Raw genomic sequence first — 21,082 nt, 5'->3', positions numbered from 1 at the left:
TATGAGATCTTTACAGATTGCTCAGTTGGGGATGATCAGAGTGCATTTAATTTCACATTTTTATAGACATTTAATGCCAATGGGTCTTACTTGGGAATAATCAAGAAAATTTGCCTTTACCCGGTGGTTATCAGAAACCACTCTGTTAGTGATTTGGTTGGATTTAACTTTCCTTGTGGTGTTTTAAGAGATTTCATATGGATGAAAGCTTAGCAAAGCCCTCTTCTGAAACATTTACTTATTTTTTTAAAAAAGTCTCCTTCTCAGAAGATCAGCAGTCTTTGTCTGCATCTTCAAAGAATGCTAAAACCTGGTAGAAAACCATGCTGGTTTATGATGCCACCTCTGGCTGATCATGGGTAGAGTGAACTACCCTGGGATGCAGTGCTTCTCTTTTCAGAGGGATTTTTTTTTTTAATTACTTATCCTCTTCTTTGTTACTGGAAGATTACAAGCTAAGTGAACTGACATGCATCAGTCAACAAAACACTTCTTAGTACATACCACACATTCTTTTCCCCCATACATTATATTATACATCGTACTGTTTTAGGCAGTGGAATTACAGAAGTTTGGGAAGCATATTAATCTGCATCTAACTTGGAGGACAGGATCCAGATGTTTCTGGGTTTTCACTGTGAAGAAGGGGATACCCATCCAGCTTTGAAGAAAGGTCTTTCTTGATCGGGAACCATTTCCCACTTTGCCTTCCCTATTGCACAAAGCCAGTGAGAACCTCTGGGCCAGGAGCCCAGGATGCACTGAGAATAGACACTCAGGTGCTGAGTCCTCGGGGGTGGGATGTATAGGCCCTGCCATTGGTACATTTAAGAAAGAAGACGTCTACAGTGGACATCGGATTGTCAGTGAGGATAATTTTTTCAGGGATAGCATTATCTAAGCTGAGTACAAGCATTTTGCCAGGCTTGAGGTTAAGCACACATCATTAGTGATGCTAATATCTGCAGCTCACCTGTTATTTATAAGAGCTCTTGGGAAAGGGCTTAGCCAAAAGTTGCAGTTGTTTCAGGTATAAAACATGTTTAGTATTCCAGAGTGTGACAGGTGGGGTGGCATTTGAAGTACATGAACCTTTTAAGTGTTCAAACATCTTAGTGAATCATATTTTCTTTTCTTTCGTGTCATAAACTGGTATGATTACCATCGTAAAGGAAAAATTTTTAATTATGAGCCTTGCAGTAGTGCTTAGCACAATGTGATGATATAAATATTTATTGACTGACTGAATGAATGACTAATACAAGATAGATTCATGGATATGCTTTTCCTCGTTTATGTTCCCAGACAATAGCGAGGCAGCTGGCAGAGATCTTGTTGCGGGGTATGTGTGAGCAGAGCTACTGGAACCCTCTGGAGGATCCACCGTGCCAGTCACCTCTGGACGATCCTCTCCGCAAAGGAGCAAACACAAAAACCTACACTCTCACTCGGAGAGCCCGTGTCTACTCAGGAGAGAAGTATGAAAGTTGATGTCCTCACTTGTAGGTTATGGGATGGGAGGAAAACTTGGGAAAATTCAAGGATGATGAGAAGTACAAGAGTAGATTTTTTCCTTAAAAGAAAATCAAATGAACAAGTCTCATTTTCCAGTTTAGTAGAGATTCCTCATTACTTTTCGTAACTTCAGCAAATATCTGTGTACTAGCAGGGACATTTTAAGTAGGAGAATGCTCTCATCTCAGTGCTTGGGTGCCATTTGCAGCCATCACTATTGGTTTTTGGAATTTTCTTTCCATTTATTATAAGACCTCAGCATCAGACAGCAATCAGAAATAAAGCTATCTGTAAGCCATCTAACATCTAACATCGATCTCACCCATCTAACATTTTTTTCTTCAGCAATCCCTTGATCCTTTTGTTTAAAATCTTGTTCTAAATGGAACTAGATATAAGAAGGAGAGTCTAATATTTGCAAGTGATTGGAAGGTGATGTGTCTTTAGAACTTCTTTATCTTTTTTAAGTTTTAAATTTGAGACTTGATCACCTTGGAGGATAATGGGCCGGAGAATCACTATAGTCTTAGCATGAGCCTTCCCCACACCAGGGGAAGCCAGACAGAGGAGGGAGAGACAAGGAGAAGGGCTGGGAGGCTGGAATGGTTGTTGACTCATTCTCAATGCCTCCCATTCAAGTCTTGAATTCCCATATTTGCCTGCTCTTTTAAATTTTTAAATTTTTTTTATTTTTTATTTTTTTGAGATGGAGTCAGGCTCTTTTGTCCATGCTGGAATGCAGTGGTGCAATCTGCAACCTCTGCCTTCCAGGTTCAAGCGATTCTCCTGCCTCAGCCTCCCTAGTAGCTGAGATTACAGGCACATACCACCACACCTGGCTAATTTTTTTTTTTTTTTTTTTTTTTGAGACAGAGCCTCTCTCTGTCACCAGGCTGGAGTGCAGTGGCATGATCTCGGCTCACTGCAACCTCCACCTCCTGGGTTCAAGTGATTCCCCTGCCTCAGCCTCCCAAGTAGCTGGGACTACAGGTGCATGCCACCATGCCTGGCTAATTGTTTGTATTTTAGTAGAGATGGGGTTTTACCATGTTGGCCAGTATGGTCTCGATCTCCTGACCTCGTGATCCACCTGCCTTGTCCTCCCAAAGTGCTGGGATTACAGGTGTGAGCCACCAGGCTGGGACAATTTTTGTATTTTTAGTAGAGACAGGGTTTCACTATGTTGGTCAGGCTGGTCTTGAATTCCTGACCTCAGGTGATCTGCCCACTTTGGCCTCCCAAAGTGTTGGGATTACAGGCATGAGCCATCACTCTGGCCTTTGCCTGTTCTTGTAAGGACAAGACATGATGGCTTTTCAGAATCTCTGTGTGAAGGAAAGGGGAACACACATGAATAAATATTGAAGACCTTTTCCATGTTTTCAAATTAGAAAAACAGCTGAGAGGATGAGGTGGCTGCTTCTGAAGTCCCAGAGAAAGCACTAATAGAGATGGCGTGACTACACGCTTTCTCCATCTGAAGATCAAGATTTCAAACATCTGAAAATGATTGTTGTACTTTCACAGGAGTCGGCATTTCTTCAAGGTTGCCACCTCTTAATAATCCTCTTAAGTTGACCCTTGCATTTCTCTCTCTTGTCACCTTCTTGTTCAAGTTCGTGTTTCTTACATGGATTCAGATGAGTTAGCATATTCTTAGGTTTTTCCCTCGGCTTATCTTAATTTAGTTTTCATCCCCCTTTGCTACAGCCTTGTTGAACCATGAGTTTGCTTAATTCACAATATGTGTTTACTCTTTAGTCCTTCTCTGGATTCATAGAACATCTGTTCTAGCAATTTTCAATGCTCTTATTTTTAAAATGCTGACCCCTTATTGTGAAGCAGGTTTGGGGTTCATTTTTAAGTGATATTTATATCATAAAATAGACTCTAAAGTTTTCCCCTGCTTTAGATGCTTCTTAATAACCAAGGTGCCAGGTGCATTAAGGACCTCCATTCTCACCCTCTTCCCCCAGTCCGCTTTGACACATGGCCAGAGCTCTGTGTCTCTTTGGGTGCCATCCAGTATGGCCTCACCCCTTGAAGGCAGAGAAGCTCACAGTGCTGGCCATTTCTCCATTTCCTGAACCACTCAGATTTTGTCACTTTTCTAATGTCAGCTTTCCCATGTGTACAAGGAGAATTATAGAAGCAAAATGCAGCTCCAGAAAATGCAGTCATTAAAGGGAGCATTCCCGTAGTAGCACTGGCTACTGAGTCACAAGTTTCAGTTCACATGGATACACGTGATCAGCTTTTAAAAAAACTGTTTTATTGAAACATAATTCACATAGTATACAATTCATCCATTGAAAGTGTGCAATTCAGTGGCTTTTAATATACTTGCCTAGTTGTGCATCCATCACCATGATTGGAACATTTTTATTACCCCCAAAATGAACCCAGCACCTCTTAGCTGTCACCTTCCTGTCTCCCAAGCCCTTGCATTTCCATATGAATTTTAGCTTGTCCATTTTTGAAAAAAAAAAAAATAGGCAGCTGGGATTTTAATAGGAATTGCATTGAATTTGTAGATCAATTTGAGGAATAGTTCCATATTAAAAATATTAAGTCTTCTGATCCATGAACATGAGATATCCTTCCATCTATTTAGGTTGTCTTTAATTTCTTTCAACAATGATTTGTATTTTTCAGGATATAAAGCTTGTATTTCTTTTGTTACACTTATTCCTAAATTGTGTGCATGTGCGTGCACATGTGTGCATGCAAATATGCATTATTCTTTTTGATGCTATTATAAATAGAGTTTTCTTAATTTCATTTTTGGATTGCTCACTGCAAGTATATGGAAATACAACAGATTTTGTAAATTGATCTTGTGTACTGGAACCTTGCTGAATTTGTTTATTGGTCCTAATAGTTTTTTTGGATTCCTTAGGATTTTCTATATCAAGATTGTGTCATCTATTAATACTAATATAGATGGTTTTACTTTTTCCTTTCTAACCTATATGCATTTTATTTTATTTTCTTCCTTAATTGTCCTGGCTAGAACTTCCAGTACAATGTTAAATAGAAGTGGCAAGCATGGACATCCTTGTCTCATTCCTGATCTCAGGCGGGGGAAATTATCTAGTCTTTCACAGAGTATGGTGTTCGCTGTGGGCTTTTATAGATGCCCTTCATCAGGTTAAGTAAAGGGCTTGCTATTTCTAGTTTGTTATTTTTATTATTAATGGGTGTTGAATTTTGTCAACTGCTTTTTCTGCATCAATTGAAATGATAATGTGGGTTTTGTCCTTTATTCTAATGCTGTGGTGTATCACATTAATTGATTTTCACACATTAAGCCAACCTGCATCCCTGTCCAAGTCATGGTATATACTCCTTTTTATTATTGCTGGGTTCTATTTGCTGATATTTTGTTAAAGATTTTTACATCTATATTTATAAAGGATACTATTCTGCAGTTTTCTTATGATGTCTTTGTCTGGTTTTGGTATTAGAGTAATATTGGCCTCATAAAATGAGTTGGAGACTATTCCCTCCTCTTCTTTTTGAAAGAGTTTGTGGAGAATTGGTATTAATCCTTTAAATCTTTGGTAGACTTCACCAGTGAAGCCACCTGGACCTAGGCTTTCTTTGTAGGAAGTTTTTTTTGTTTTTTTTAAAATGCTAATTCAATCTCTTTACTTATTTTAGGTCTATTTGTATTTTCTATTTCTTCTTGAATCAGTTTGAATAGTTTGCATCTTTCTAGAAATGTGTCTGCTTCATGTAAATTACCTAAGTTGCTTCCGTACAGTTGTTCATAGCATTCCTTTATAAATTTTTTGTATTTCTACAGGGTTGGTTGTCATGTTCTCTCATTTCTCATTTTAGTAATTTAAGTCGTTTTTCTCTTTTTTAGAGTCAGTCTAACTAAAAGTTTTGTCAATTTTGTTGATCTTTTTGAGGAACCAACTTTGGGTTTTGACTTTTTTCTGTTGTGATTCTGTTCTCTGTTTCATCGATTTCCGCATGAATCCTATGCCTTCATTTATCACCATCAGTTTTTAGCTTTGTAATTTTGTGGGTTCAGAGCTCTACTTCTTAGAATATTAGCAAAGAGGAACAGCTGTGGGAGTTATTCTTGTTTGGAGGTTCCCTTCTTACCAAGGCTGGACTCTGACCCATTCACATTGGCAGAAAGCACATTCTCACCATTCAGTTATGCCGGTTTGGAGGTGGGAAAGGGAATCCGTAGATAATGTGCAAACCTCATTTTGGCTAACAGTCTCCTTCTCCACAGTCTCTTATGAGAAGTATAATAAGTGTCAAGCAAAATTTAGATGGCAGAGATCCTTCTAGCTCCAGAAAACCACAAGGACCATTCAGAAGAGTTGGTTGTAATGGAACATAACTGAAAAACAAGCCCTGCCGGGAAGCTGCACCCCAAGTCAAAGAGACCTGAACGTGAAATGCATACAGGATGCTCACTCTGCCCAAATTGAATTTGAAAGGAAATACAATGTAGAAAATCCTGGATGGAATGAGAAGAGGGATCACCTGTCATAGGCTTCCTTGCTTTCTTTCCTTCTGGGTGGTTTCTGTGAAGAATTGTATCAGCTTTAGTTTACTTATTTTTTAGAGTAAGCTTTTTTGGATACACACCATACATAGAGAAAAATAAATCAAAAGTATGAAACTTGATGAACTTCCACCAAGTTCATCAACATATCCATGTAAGTAGCATTTGGTCAGGAAAGGACACTACTGGAGCCCTACACGCCCTCCCGTGGCCTCTCCCAGTCACCACCCCCATCCAGGGCAGCACCCTCCTGACTTCTGTCACAATAATTAGTCTGGCCCCTTTTTGAAATTTATATACATGGAATCATATGATATGCACTCTCTAATGTTTAACTTCTTTTGTCTAACTTTATATTTGAACTATTCACCCATATTTTTTCATGTAGCAGTGTTTTTCATTGCTGTGAGGTATTTCATTTTATGACTGTCCTCCAATATATTGACCCATTCTGCTTGTGTTGTGAGTTTGAGTTGTTTCCCATTTGGGGCTAATAGGAACAGTGCTTCTATGAAGAGTCTTGTACATGTTTCTTTTTTCCCTCTGCATCTACATGTTTCTTAATTGTGTATATATGTATGTGTGTGTGTTTCAGTCAGTCAGGTATACTTTTTTTCATTGTATTTCTTCTTGTAAGAAGCAGTTGAGGTAGCTTCAACAATTAAATGCACATTAGACTAGATAGTTAACACAAAGTAAAGCAGAAGATTAAAAACAGCTATTGTGGATACTGGTTAATATTGGATAATACTGCCAAGAAGCAGATGATGAAAAGATTCATTGAATGCTAGTGAGTGCCAGGCACTGTCTAAACTCCTTTGTAGGTCTCGGCGGAAAAGGTAATTATCATGGAATACTGAGTGTAGATCTGAACCTCCTGGTTTCCAGGAGTTTTTGGTAAGGATGGGGATGCTGTTTAAAATGGAAAATGGAGGGGTCTTGACCGGGGAGGGCAGAACATCCCGAGCCAGGCACTGGCCAGGCCCTTCCGTGGACACAATAAATCCTCAAGAGCTTGCAAAAATAAATAAATAAAATAAAATGGAAAGCAGAGGGATGTTGAAGGGTCAGGATGACTTCTTGATGGCCGAACCAAAGCTGTGTAAACGACCAACGACACCGTTAGCTGCCTGTCGTCTCCTTGCCTCTGGTGTACACAGCCCAGCTTGGAGTTGTGGAGAGGTCCGTCCTCTCAGCAGGAACATGGAAGCACTTGTGCAAGGTGATGTTCTATGTGGGATTCACCTGACCCACTCAGCAGAGTGTAGCCCAGTGGACCTGCACTGGGCTGCGTGAGGGACCCTTCTTTCTTTGTCATGGGGAGATTTTTGACCTATATGAATTGACACAAAATGGAAGCATGGTGAGGCCTCGATAGTCCTTACATCAGACTAGCTGATCCCTAATAATCAAGATGCACTCTTAATTTTCAATTTAAGTCCTATTCCTTTTTTGGTACCCATTTATCCACATAAACCTGGGATCGACAGTAGATTCTGCCTTGGCATGTTTGCAGACAGTGTGACTTGGGGTCGGGGTGGGACTTCAGCCATTCTTGGCCTCCATGCCTCAGCTCTTACCTGGCTGGCTGTGGTTCAGAGGCTGTGTTTCTCCAGGAATTTCCTGGTAGTATCTCAGCCAGACATATTAAAATTATAAAGGAACCATTACTAGACCTTAGAGTTGATGTTGTCATTATTTACAAATCAACTTTCTCGTGGGTTGGCAGTGTTCAAGGCCCTCCCTGCACCTAAATATAGAATTTTAGGGGATGCCAGTGACCTTTAGACCTCAACTTGTCATTAGTTATATAATGGCTAACGATGACAGAAGAGATGAAATGCAGTTGGCTAAAGTTGGATTAATTTCTTTTGTATGATTGTGTCTACCATTAAGGTAAAGTTTCTACCTTTCGGAGGAAATTTTTAAGAAAAAGCTATTATGTGGGAGCCCTGGCAAGATGATGATTACTACTTATACCTGAGAATTCTCACCCTTGTTCCCTATGTCTTCTGTAGAATCAGAAAATGAGTTGGTAAATTCATCCAAAATAAGAAAATGGGCAGTTTGCCTAAAGGTCACCCAGTGAGTTGGTGGCATGGCTGGGACGAGGACGCACCCTCCCATTCTCAGCGCAGCAGCTGCCCCACTGCCACCTCCTTTGCCAGCCTGCCAGCTCTTGGGAGCTTGTCCTCATGCCTGCTGAGCCCTGTTTTCTTCTTGTCCCCTTTTGTCCCCCACCTTCCCCTTCACGCAACTTCCTCTGGATCTAGGGCCCCAGTTTTCCCCCTCTTCAAGGCTGAGGCCTGGGTACCCCAGTATCTCCCCCTGAGGCTCGTGGGCCCCAAAGAGGAGAAGGCCACAAAAGGACGGCCCCAACAGTTTTGACCTATTCACCCTGAGCTCCATCCATGCTTCCCTGAGCAAACAAGAGGGAAGGAATTGGTCGGAAATGGGTCTAGAGAATTCATAATGATTGAGAGGGAGCCTTCTAATGTGTAGTTGTTTAGGTATGTCTCTTAAAACTACCTTTTCTCCCCCCGCTCCTGCTGGCCTTGGGAGCTTTGCAGTGCTCCTGAGTACCCACCTTGCCTGCCACAAATAGGGAGGGTAGAGGAAGTGGAGCTGGATTCGGTTAATGTGCCACTTGTTAGCAACTATGGTAAAAATAACACAAACTAGCATTTAAGCAGGCTGGATGGCTCAAACAGAATTTGGAGATTAGCCATGGACTGAATTGACTGCTGTTAAGTCACAATTAGCATAGGCTGTCTGTCTTTTCAATTGGTCTGGATAATGCAGAACCGGCTAGCCATGAAAAAAAAAATGATTCATGTTACTGCTTTATTTGCAAGGTCCTAGTTGCATGTAACCACAAGCCAGGATATCAGGAAATGATTGCTGGGCATGGGTGTGCGCATATGGGTGTGTGCGTGCGCACACACACACAATGGTTCATGTTACTGCTTTATTTGCAAGGTCCCAATTGCATGTAACCACAAGCCAGGATATCAGGAAATGATTGTGGGGCACGAGTGTGCATGTACGTGCACACACACACACACACACACACACACACACACAACAACAACAACAACATACTGAGGTGGTTGTTTGGGAGACACTTAATTCAGAGCCTTTAGGCTCTATTCCAGAATCTAAGGAGAAAGAAGTGTCCCATCTGAAAAACCCAAATCATCTCAAGCTGACTTCTGAAGCAAGTCACTGCACATCCCCAAATCTTGCTCCTCATTCTCAGGCCAGCCTTTTCATAAAATTTTAGCCTCAGAAGAACGATAGAAACCATCCTGCAGGTGGCTTCCTTACCTCCGGCGGTGTCAGCATTGTAACGAGAATACCAGGCGCTGTATTCCTTCTGTCTTGCTCTTTATCATCCTAAGATGCAGTACAAAAATTGCCAGCACTTCAAAGAAAACAAATGTTTATAATTATGTGGAAATCCTTTTTTTTTTTTTTTTTGCCTTTTATTGGGGGTGCGGGGAAATCCCTTCAATTACATGATTGTAATATTATCCCTGGGAAGACATAAACTTAGTTGTTTTTAGTCATCGTCAAGATATCTAGGAGTTTTTTTTTAAACCAAGTTCATTTTTATTTATTGCACTCTCTTCGTCCATTTCATGAAAAAATACTGAGTTTGACCCAATTGGTGATAACATTCACAGTTCTGTTCAAAGGATTCTAGAGCTTTAGAACAGGAGAAAAAATGCTGCAATTGCTCACAACACAGAAAATAGGCTATAGAGAATACAGATTGGGGTTCTGCTGAGTTTTTATTATTCTCTAATCCTGAGCAACATTGAGCTTAAAAAGCTCTTTCTTTTAATCCAAGATTTAGGAGTTCAGCCAAATTCCATAAAATAGATTAATAAGAGCTCTTGCATGCTACCCCATAATAAAACTTATGTGTCTAAATAAGATAGTTCACTAAATTCTTACAGTATTAGAGAAATTATTCAAACTCTAAAATTGCTTCTAATCTCTTATTTCATCTAAATGACAGTATAAGATATGCCAGTTAGCAGGTAAGAGGTAAGAAGAGTACTGTTTAGTGAAATGCCTGCAATTTATACCTCTCTAATAGGTTTAGGAGAAAGCTTGTATTATTTAGATAATGTCAATTTATTGAAATCTAAAATTCTGCCTCTGTAATATGTACATATGTTATTTGGGCTTTTAACTTGGTTTTTACAGCTTTACTTTACCCTTCTGCCTACCACTAAAATGCATAGCTAAAATGTATGAATTCCATAGATTACCATAGAAATAGGCAAATTAATTCAAGTGTCCAAATTATACAGTATTTTTCATGGGTATTATATAAAATTCTGGAAGCTTTTAGTGTTCAGTTCTGCTTGTATTTGTATATTTTGAAACTGCCATATATCAAAGTCAGTTTTCTTTCAACTGCAGCATTTTTTGTCCTCAAGAAAATACGGAAGAAGCCCTGTTGTTATTGCTGATTAGTGAATCAATGGTAAGTGGAATGTGTTTTTACATCGTTCTTTCCCCTGGCCCTGTAGACCCTTTTTTGATATAGCCATTCTGCCAGTATCATGACTCTTTTTCTTAAGAGAAAATACTTTCTAGAGGGTATATCTGGATGGGAAAAAACAGTAGAGGTTTAAAAAGAGGGTTGTTTCTTAATTCCTGAACCAGCTAGCAATGTCCCTTGGTTAGCCTGGAGCTTGGAGCTTCTCTATCTTCTGTCTTGAAGCAGGTATCTTAGTTCATTCATTCATCCACCCAGTATTGGCTGAACATTATTGCAGTTGTATCTAGGTAAACCACAGCTAAAATGACCACCGGAGGAACCTTAAAAGGAGAAAGAGGCCCCCAAAGGGTGACCTTTATAAGCCTCTCAGTTTGCCCTGGAGTGGGTGAGAATTTTGGGATAAGTCATTTGTTGGATCTATAAAGCTCTGGTCTTCACAGCAGGAGCTTGATGAAACTCTCATCCTCCTGCCCTTGTTGTCTCTTCCAGCTCCCGGCTTTGCCAGACACTGTAAAGTCCCAGGCCGTGAGAGCTCACTTCTGTTCCCTGTCACTGCTATTGTGAGGGAGTTTTTGCCAGACCCTCTGATTCCTTTGAAACATTTTCTTAGTATTTGGCCAGAATATAGAATTTTAGGTCTATTTCACCACTCATCATTTATTGGGTTTCTGCCCTGTGTATCTATCACTAGGCGCTGTGGCCCTGGCTTGAAACCTTCAGGATCATGTGTGTAGTAATAGTGAATTCCTCAGCAGAAAAGTGATGTGTACTGAGCACCTGAGCAGAACGGGTGGGCTCCTGGAATCAAAAGATCTTGAGGGATCACATCCCCTTCCCTCATTTTATACATGAGGAACCCGAGGCCTAGAGCAGGCGGAACGCGTGCATCACACAGTGGTCTCCTGTTCCTGCTAGGAGATTGTACTGCCCCCTCCCCATAGCTGTTACCGCTTACCGCCAACCCCCGGGGCAGCCCAGGGGAGAGAAGGGAATCATAACTAAAGCAAGAGAAGGCATTTCCCTTCTTGCCCTCCCCACACATACTGTTTAATGGGAGGTATAAAATGGACTCAGGTGAGTATAGACATGGGGTCTGAGCATAATAACGTACATGCGCGGAGAGAAGGAGGGTTCAGAAGAGGCCAGAACTCATGAGAGGGCAGCTTTCTTGCCTTTGATTAAAACTTTGAATGGCCCACCAATGTTTACAAGAGCAAGTCTGCTTGAGTTACCACCTCTTTTGATCTGGAGGCTCTTTGGTGTCATTGGGCTTACTTCCTCTCAAGGAAGCCGGTTGCCCGATAGTCAGCTGGTAACTTAGGGTGGTGTCATTTACATTCTCTACTTGCCTTGGTGCAATCAGGGAAGCACATAGGTGAGCAGGCTGGCACTTGGTGGCATTCAAGTGAACGAGTCTCCCCAGGCTTCCCCACCGGGTCATCCATGGAGCCAGCTCATCTTGGCCTCCTGGTCAGCATTCCCTCATCCCAAGTTAGGTCCTTGGCAGGTAGTTCCCTTTGGGCAAACTTGGTTGGTTATGGTGTAAAAGTTCTGAAAGCATGGTGACTGTACCTTTTAGATTACCTGGACAATTCTGATTGAAAACATTATGTTCCATTGTTAGATGATGTGTTCCAGTCTGCAATTTGGAAAACATGGCCACCTCTCTAAAATGCTTGCACTAAGTGGAGATGTCTTTGGAATGATATCTCCAACTCTCCTGCTTCTTAATTGAAGTGATAGAAACTAATAATACTCAAACATTGAGATCCCTTTGAGACAGTCAGATTTGGCTCTGTGGTATGTAATTGCCAGAAAAATCTCTTCAGGGGATGTTGAAATCCAGTGATGTCATCAGTGGATATGAAGGACGAGGTTTCTAACCAAAATGATTATGTTCTCCCTGTAAATCATTTCAGAAAATGTAGGTAGAAATCTAAATGAAATTGCCTTTGGAAGCCTTTTTTCCATATCCTTTGACTTCTCGATTGTTTAGTTTTTAGACAGAAAATGAATGTGCTCAATTTCAAAACCAAAATGAAAATTGCTTTGTTTTTTGGATGTCAGAAAATTGTGTTCTTTGTTGGTTCTGACTTTAATTCAGAAGCATGAATTTGTCCGTCGCTTCTCCACCTACAAGGTATCATTTAGAATTGTGCTGTTTTCTAACTACAAACCAAATTAGTTTCCCCTAGGAGAATGGGATTATAAGAACTTGATTTGCAGAACTACCACTGAGGCAATATTCTGGGATATTTATTATTTGTGGGTCTGTTTGAGGTTCTATATTGTACCTTTTTAATCAAAAGATACTGATACTTTCTCTAAAAATGAAAAGAATGCATTTGGTATAACTTGAAAGTCTCTCATAAATAGTATGTTTGTTTTGTTCTCTTCCAGGCATTGGTCTCAGTATGGAACATATATAGCAAATAAATAAAATGAGACCATTTGCAACAGGCCCTGTTTCCTTCAGAGCTGCTTTTTTTGGGCTCAAGAGGGACTCCTAACAAGAAAAACTTAGAATGAAATCTTCAAAAGCAGGCTTGTTTCCGTAAGAGATGACTCACTTTGTAGGAAGTGGCCTGTCTTATATATTCTTATTTGTCTTTGACATTTAACAGCAAGGAGTTTTAAAGTGAGTAAGTACTGATGGGTGGCTAAAAGTAAATGCCTTGGACTCACACACAAAGAAAATGCATTTTGTCTCATTAGTGAGAGGGAAGGTGTGTGTGTGGCCTTTCTGAATGTCAGGGGGAAGATCAACGTCAGCCTGCCGGGACAAGTGACCCCGGAACCTCATGTACCACTTTCACAGGAAAGACTGGGGGGGCCTTTCTCTGCTCCTACAGACAGATGGATCTGCAGACTTCTGTTAATTAGCAGAGGGAAAAAGGCAGGCGAAATCTAACTTTGTTGATTCTGAACTTCCTATTAGGGAAAAGAGGAAAATGAGCTAGCTGTTGAGTCTCAGACATGTGATATATTTGGAGGAATCTGTAGAGAAATTAAATTTTAGAAGTAATGGAAACAAGTTGCTGTAGAGAGCATTTGATTTCTGGATAGATGAGATTAATAAGTTTGAATGTGCCTGATGTATTTCTGTGCTAAGCATAGAAAATTGACGGTGGTCTCTTGGGTCCTCTGTGTTAATATCTTTTAAAGTAAAAATCTGCTTTCTTCTTGTTTTCTCTCATATATCTGTGTTGTGCTTCCTTAAACAAGATTGAACTCGTCTTTGTGTTCTGTTCCAGTGAAGATGTCATATAGGGATTTGAATGTTGCTTGGTGATAGAGGAAAAGTAAGATATATCTCTGTAGGACTCATGGAACTTGATGACACAATTGGGTGTTGGGAAATGCAGGGCTGGGAATTTTCTCCCACTCTTTAATGTAGAGCAGAAGCAGGATTCACGAGTGAGGTGCAGCAGGGCCTCACTTGATGGATGATTCGGCTGCTGTAGAGCGCAGCTGCATCTTCCATGAGGCTGGCTATGAACCCCAGCCCAGGGAAAACTTTGTATCGGCTGCCAAGGCTTCCTCCAGATGCCTGTCGACAGGTACAGGTGCCCTCTAGGTTCACACTTCCAGGACTTCAGTGTTTAGATCATCCCGTATATCATGTTCTGCGGTGCCCAGGGGATTTTGAATAAATAACCCAAGATGACAGGCCTCTGCTCATTCCTACCCTTGTCTCCATTCCCTTCGCAAATTGGTAGGGGCAGGAGGGCCTAGGTGGACTCCCCACCATGCAGCACTAGGTTCTCTCTCCATCTGCTTCTCTATTCCATGTTTTTTCAGGCCAACCGGGACGCTGTGCTGAGCAGGATACCTGAACACAAGAGTGACCGCCTCATCAGTCTGCAGAGTGCATCTGTGGTCTATGACTTACTCACCATTGCTCTTGGAAGAAGAGGCCAGTATGAGATGCTGTCAGAGGTACAGCTGCTGAGTCTGGTTGACATCCAGGTGGTGGGTGGCAGTTGCACGGTGACCCCAGGGAAGCGCTGTGAGACCTGGTCCTGGGCCCCCCTCTGTTAGTGGCAGCCATGTGATCTTGGGCCAGTCACTTAACTTTGGTTTTCTCCCCTGTAGAATGGGCCTTGGGCTAAATGATTAGGTGGTGGAATTGATCTAGTCTTTTACCATGAGAGTTCCATAACCCACCGGGCTGTGAGTTTGTGTGTGAGGGAAGGCAAACATTTCTCAAGCAGTTTCCCTTTCAGTTGATTTCCACCAACTGAAAATCTCCCATCTGTGATATTAATTTCCTCATAGAACAGGTTTCCTTTAAAGTATCAATGTGTGCAGTGAAGTCGCCAGTGGCCTGACAATTTCAGGCACAGCGTGTTATGTTAGCTGGTATAGACCGTTTCATATAAAGGAGACAGTCTTCTTTCAGAGTCTTTTGCTTGTTCAGAAGGGACCCTCGTGGATTTCAGATCTTGTGCAAGGTACTGTCATCTTCTCACTCCCTCGGTTTCTAAGAAACGCTTAGGATGGAGGCTTGCCTCTTTCACAGTTTCAGGAGAAGCTGGTTCATCCTGGGCTATGGTTATGCATTATTAGGTTCCTGCCCAAAATATCGAATTCTACCATGGTAAGGCTAAATAAATAACAAGAAGATCACTTTATCTTTTCTTTAGCAAAATAGAGAGAAAAAAATCCCTATTTTTTAAAAGGAACTTTTCCATGTTATTTATCTTTCTCTTTCTAAATTTATACCCATTGCAACAGCCTCTGGGCACGAGGACAGGGAATGAAATACAGTAACAGATTGGCTGAAATCAGATAAGTGCCCGACTCACCCTCTAGCCTGCCAGTGCATCGCCACATTAGGCAGGAACCTTGGGGAAACAGATGAGCCTGTGTGGCTTGAATCTTTTTTTAGTCCATGGTTTGGTGACTCTACAGGGCAGTGGTTACTCAGCCTCACAATCTGGCCTGACAAAGCAGTGTGTGCAGATGCCCCCACCACACGTGGCTCAGCCCCGGGACTCAGTCCAGGCTTAGGATTGGCCTAGGTTGCTCATCACTAAATGGATCGAACCTCTCCCGGTACCTTGATTTCCTGGACCCCCCTTCTCCCCACCACCTAAGTTCCTGTCAGCTGTGTCCACCACAAAGCCTGTCACTGGGGACCATGCCACCCAGCTCACAGTTGAATTCCTTTAAGGTGAATTCGTTCCTCCAGACAAAACACATTATCACCTCTCTAGGTTCAATAATGACAGTGGTACACACACATCTACTTCCATCCTATTGGGTAGCAATGTTGCCTTTCCCCAGCTCGAAATCTCCTAGATCCAAAACAAGAGTGAGAAGCTTGAGGTGTCTGGCCCTGTTGACTGGCTGGGTGGTCTCTGCCCCCGGGCTTCCCATTGTTCCGTGAACGTTCTAGGGGGGGGTCATCACCCTGGTGGTTTCCTCTGCAAGCTGTGGCTCCGGGGCCTGTGCCTGCTGCTGGCACAGAATACTAGGACCTTGTTTTCACCCAGATGACTTCTGTCTTGATATCATACGTAGCTCCCACCTCGTGGTGGTGACCTGCCTCCCACATGACTGGGTAGTGTAGTTGCGGGAACCTTTGCAAGTCAGAACTTCACTCCCCTAGTCACATTGCAAAAGGTGGTGCGGTGCCAAAGGTTGCCTCGGAGAAGCTGGAATAGGAGGGTAGAAGAAAGGCAAATTTATTACTGTATATCCCCTGGAGCCTTTTGAATTTTGTACCATATCTGTGTTTTATCTACTAAAAATCTCAACCAACTGATGAAATATATGAAATGGAAGATGTTTATTTCTTCAACACATGTATGTACTGTCACCTCTTCTGTGCCAGGGGCTCTGATTAAGGCCAGGGATACAGCCAGGAGCAAGGTGTGGCCCCTGCTCACAAGCTGCCCCCAGCCTGGAGCTGCCAGGTGTGACAAGCAGCTGTGGCCCATGTGCTGATGGGGGCGGGCCCAGCACAAGCTCTGCATGCCTTATCTAGGGGTTGGATACTTGGCTTCAGCCTTGCCTGTGCCTACCACTTAGGCAATTGGAGCGAGCATTTACCAACTGTGTTGTCTCAGATCATCCGACTAAAACGGTCGATGTTGTAGGAGAAAGATGAAAGCTCACAGCATCTCAAGGCTGCCTGGCCCATGGTTGGATAGCTCAGTTACTGAAGATAGGGGTTAGGTCCACCCTTTGCTGAGTGTGGGCCCTCTCTCCCTCCCTCTGTCCGAGGCCACATCCTACTCTGGGTGTCCCACTTGTCTTACTTCCTCATTTACTGGGGTTTTTCTGAATCCACTTTTTTTTCCTCCTCATCTGCCTTTCCATTTTCTCAGGAATTTAATTTAAAAGAGTAACTGGATTTTTTTTTTAATTGAAGTACAATTCACGTAACAAACCTAACCATTTTAAAGTGTAGAATTCAGTGGCATTTAGTATGTTCATACCACTGTGCAACCATCACCTCAAATTGCAAAACCTTTTCCTCACCCTATAAGAAACCCTATACCCATTAAGCAGCCACTCTCCATTCCTCACTCCCACCAAGTTCCTGTCAACTATTAATCTGCTTTTTTTTTCTATGGATACTGATTTGGGGTATTTCATATAAATATAAATAGCCAATATTTGGGCTTTGGTGTCTGGCTTCTTTCACATAGCATAATGTTTTCAAGGTTATCCACATTATAACATGGATCAATATTTCTTTTTATGGCTGAATAGTATTCCGTTGTACAGATCTACCACAATTTGTTTTTCCATTCATTAGCTGATGGAAATGTGGGTTGTTTCTACCTTTTGGCTACTATGAACAGTGTTGTTGTGAGGATAACTGGATTTTAAACTTCCTATATTACCTTTCTCTGAGCTCCATAAATGTTAGTAATTATCGTTTTTATCATTTGTCTTAGAGATATGTTGTATTTCCCTGTCTTCATTTCCTCCACTGTCAGCAGGGCGATCTTTCTGAGACACAGGAATAGACATGCCACCCTTCTGTTCAGAAGTATTCGACAGACCCGCGCTCCTTCTTTTTTCTCTTTTTGTTTTGTTTTCCTTTCCACCCATAATGAAATTGACTTCACTGTTTATCTTTTCGCCATATGCAATAGTCCTGCATGCTCCTTGGAGAATCAAACAATACATGCAAAATATGGAAAAGGAAAGAAAAGTGCCTTAGAATCCAGCTCTCCTGAGATAGTTGACTAATTGACATTTTAGAGGCAATCTTTACATCTGTCTTTATGAATAAATTGTGCATTATGTAAGTTTTGTTGAATGGGACAGTATCTTGCACATTTTATTGTGGATATTCCCTATCTCTCTTCTCTCCTCCACTGGCACCTCACCCATCTCTGCCTCCTCAACCCCAAACTCAGGTCATCAACATAGTGTGTCACAGGCTCTAGAGTCAGAGAGCTTTGGTTTGAGCTCTGGGTCTGCTATGTACCAGTCGTGTGAGCCTAGGCACATCATTAACCTCCTATGCGTCAGTTTCTTTTCCTGTTAAATAGGGGTAATAATTGTGTGCATGTATATCTCAGACAGTTGGGAGATGCATATTCATTAATCCATGTAAAGTATTCAGAATAGAGCCCAGCACTTAGAGCTCATTAAGAGGCAACTGTATGCTGCTGCAGTTACTACCACTGTATATACAGGAGTTACTAGGCACAGGGGAAGCAACAAAGGATACAAAAAGATCTTTTGCCTTCAAGAAATTTCTATTCTAGTTAGGGAGACCACATAGAAACAAACAAAAAGATAATCAAATTAGAGAATACATAATAGTGCAAAGCATGTTAATTGGCAGGTGAATGGAATAGGCCAATTGCAGCAGAGTTTATAGGTTGGGAGTGCCAGTAAGAGATTATGAACAACGGATATATGAATTGGCTCTTCAAGGCCTGATAGGCATTAAGTGGTCTAGGAGGAGAGAGACCCTCTTCATCCTTAAGCTTGTGGAGCTGTGAAGGCACTGGACCCAAGGGAACAGGAACCCAGGGCTTGCTCTCATGGAGAAGTGGGAGGAGAGGAGCTTGGAAAGAAAGTGTGGGGCCTGATTGTCAGCACCACAACCTGTTGGGAGACTTCACGTGTGCCCCTTAAAGATGTAATCTAGACATATCACCGTGTGGCTCGTGTGTGAGTAAGTCCTCTTTGCCTCAGAAACGTTGCTAGATCTTCTTTTACATGGGTGGAAGCTTTTGTGGACAGAAGAGTTCATAAAACCATCAGTCAATTGTGAGAGAGAGAAGAGGTCTTACCTCCTTCTCACCCTGTCCTTGTGCTTTCCTTCCTTCTCTTGTCCCCAACCAGCATTAACAGTTACACATCAGGGCACAGCATGTCTTCCCGCTTCTTGGCTCCTCTCCTTGGCTGACCTGGGCCCACGGGCACCACAGAGGGTGGGGGCGCCTCTGCTGCCACTGCCAGCACATGTTCCTCTCTCTCCTGTCCTTGGCACCCTTGTGCAGTGGGTGTGCTGTGCAGCATTGTGCAGACCCAGCCTTTTAATAACTGTGCTCACAGGGGTAAGTGGGAGCAGAGCCTCTCTTTCTCAAGGAAGCTGGCCTTTCTCTTATGCTTATTCAAGATGGAAGGCTGCTCTCCCATCTCAAGACCGGCCGCCTCTGTGTGCACCACATCATCGTGCCTTTCTTTCCTTATGGACTTTTCAGCCAGATGCTGGCCAAAGAGCATTGTACAAAGGAGACACAGACCAAAGGTTTATCACATCCTCATTCTGACAGGTTTAAATAGAAGCACAATGTTTACCGTATCTCCAGTGCTGTGAGTTTTTGTGTTTTTAAAGACTAATTGTGAGCCCTGCTGAAAGGTTTGTGTAGGAAGGAACACTTCTTTTTTTCCTCTTCATTTTAAACAGCAGCACTAGTTGGCATGACAACCTGCGCTATTAAAAGTAAAGCAGCAAGCACCGCTTCCTCTGTTTTTCAGAATGAACCCAAGCTGCTAAGGAGGTTTGTTTCTTGAATTTGACTATTAATGGCTCCATTTCGACAGGATATTATGGGGTCCTTTTGGAAGGTTGTGTGTGTCCCCCCTCCATAGGCAAGGCAGCTTTAAAGACAGGAATGGTATTTTTATCTTTCCTGTTGAACTCATATTCATGTGTTTGTGGTAAATCTCAACAACACCATAGTTCTGTGGGTAGAACTGTCTGACTAGTGATTGTACCAAAAGGACATTTACACCTCCCTAACCTAAATGCTTATTTAATCACGGAGCACAGTGAAAAGCATTGCACATCTAACAACGTCTGCTTGCCAGGCCCACCATTTGTTTAAAGTTCAGCATTGCATGCAGTCCCGCTTGTACTGCACAAACCCAGCCTTGAGCTATGTGCCAAGGTTTCTAGAAGGTATCAGTGGGCATGACACAAATGGATCCGTAGACTTCTGAGAAATCAAGGCAGGGTGTTTGGCTAATGCTAGGTGGTCCATAACAACTTGCTGAATGCACCAGTGCTTCAAAGCCAGTGTACACCCTCATCCTGCCCCCTTTCCTTTGGTTTTAGAGGTCCCTAGATGTGCAAGGAGTGTATCTTCCCCAGGCAGGCCCAAAGGTTAAAGGTCATTGAGTGGAAAATGGGCAGCAGAGTAAGGGATGGGCCTGGCTTGGGGCAGAGCACCTGGACAGTTTCCAGCTCTGGTCCAGCTTTGTGAGTCGGCTCAATAGGAACCATCTTCACCATTTTTTCATGACACCCTGCCCCAAAGAATGTCAGCCTCTGACATGGCCCCTGGGATCTCCATTCTCACCATTATGGAAATGTTCTTTTGAATTAAGCATTGCTTTCTTAACGTGGTCCTCAATGAAAATGCCAACACGTTTGGGAGGAATGGAAGGGGTTTAAACTCTTAGGGTAGCATAGTTCAGAGAAACAAGGAATCTAGGTATATACTTCATGGTTTTGTTTTAGTTCTTTGTTTAAAAATTTTTTTTAATATGCCATGTTAACCTTTTTAAAGTGTAAAATTCCGTTGCATTTAATTACATTCACGATGTTGTGCAACCATCATCACTATCTATTTCCACATTTTTCCATCATCCCAAACAGAAATTCTGTACCCATCAAGCAATAACTTTTCATTCTCTCCTTCCCAATACCCTAGTCACCTCTAATCTAATTTTTGTCTTTATGAATTTGCTTATTTTGGGTACCTCATATAAAAGGAATCAGGCAATACTTGCCCTTTTGTGTCTGGCTTGCTTCACTTAGCCTAATGTTTTCAAGATTCAGCCATGTTATAACAATATATCTGATGGCATTAATCAGAACTTCATTCCTTTTCATGACTGAATAATATTCCATTGTATGTATATGTTGCATTTTGTTTATCCCTTCATCTGTCAATGGACACCTGGGTTGTGTCCACCTTTTGGCTATTGTGAATAATGCTGCAGTGAATACTGTCCTTGGACTTTCCTTCCTTCTCCTGTCCCCAGCCAACATCAACACTTGCACATAAGGACACAGCATGTTTTCCGAGTTCCTT

General features: G+C 42.0%; 1 protein-coding gene across 4 annotated transcripts in view; it reads left to right on the top strand.

Moving 5' to 3' along the window:
• The window catches only part of TTC7B (tetratricopeptide repeat domain 7B), a 277,826-nt gene that overhangs the window by 125,537 nt on the left and 131,207 nt on the right, over nt 1-21,082 (top strand). For all 4 annotated transcript variants that reach the window (XM_004055569.3, XM_019010165.3, XM_063698113.1 and 1 more), the window contains 3 exons: nt 1,306-1,478; nt 10,481-10,544; nt 14,364-14,501. In XM_004055569.3, the coding sequence (XP_004055617.1) occupies nt 1,306-1,478; nt 10,481-10,544; nt 14,364-14,501 (375 nt within the window). The remainder of the gene's footprint in view (nt 1-1,305; nt 1,479-10,480; nt 10,545-14,363; nt 14,502-21,082) is intronic.

This window comes from Gorilla gorilla, chromosome 15 (assembly GCF_029281585.2).
Source record: "Gorilla gorilla gorilla isolate KB3781 chromosome 15, NHGRI_mGorGor1-v2.1_pri, whole genome shotgun sequence".
Lineage (NCBI taxonomy): Eukaryota > Metazoa > Chordata > Mammalia > Primates > Hominidae > Gorilla > Gorilla gorilla.
Note: the sequence above shows the minus strand (reverse complement) of the source record. Positions and strands in the feature narration are given on the sequence as shown.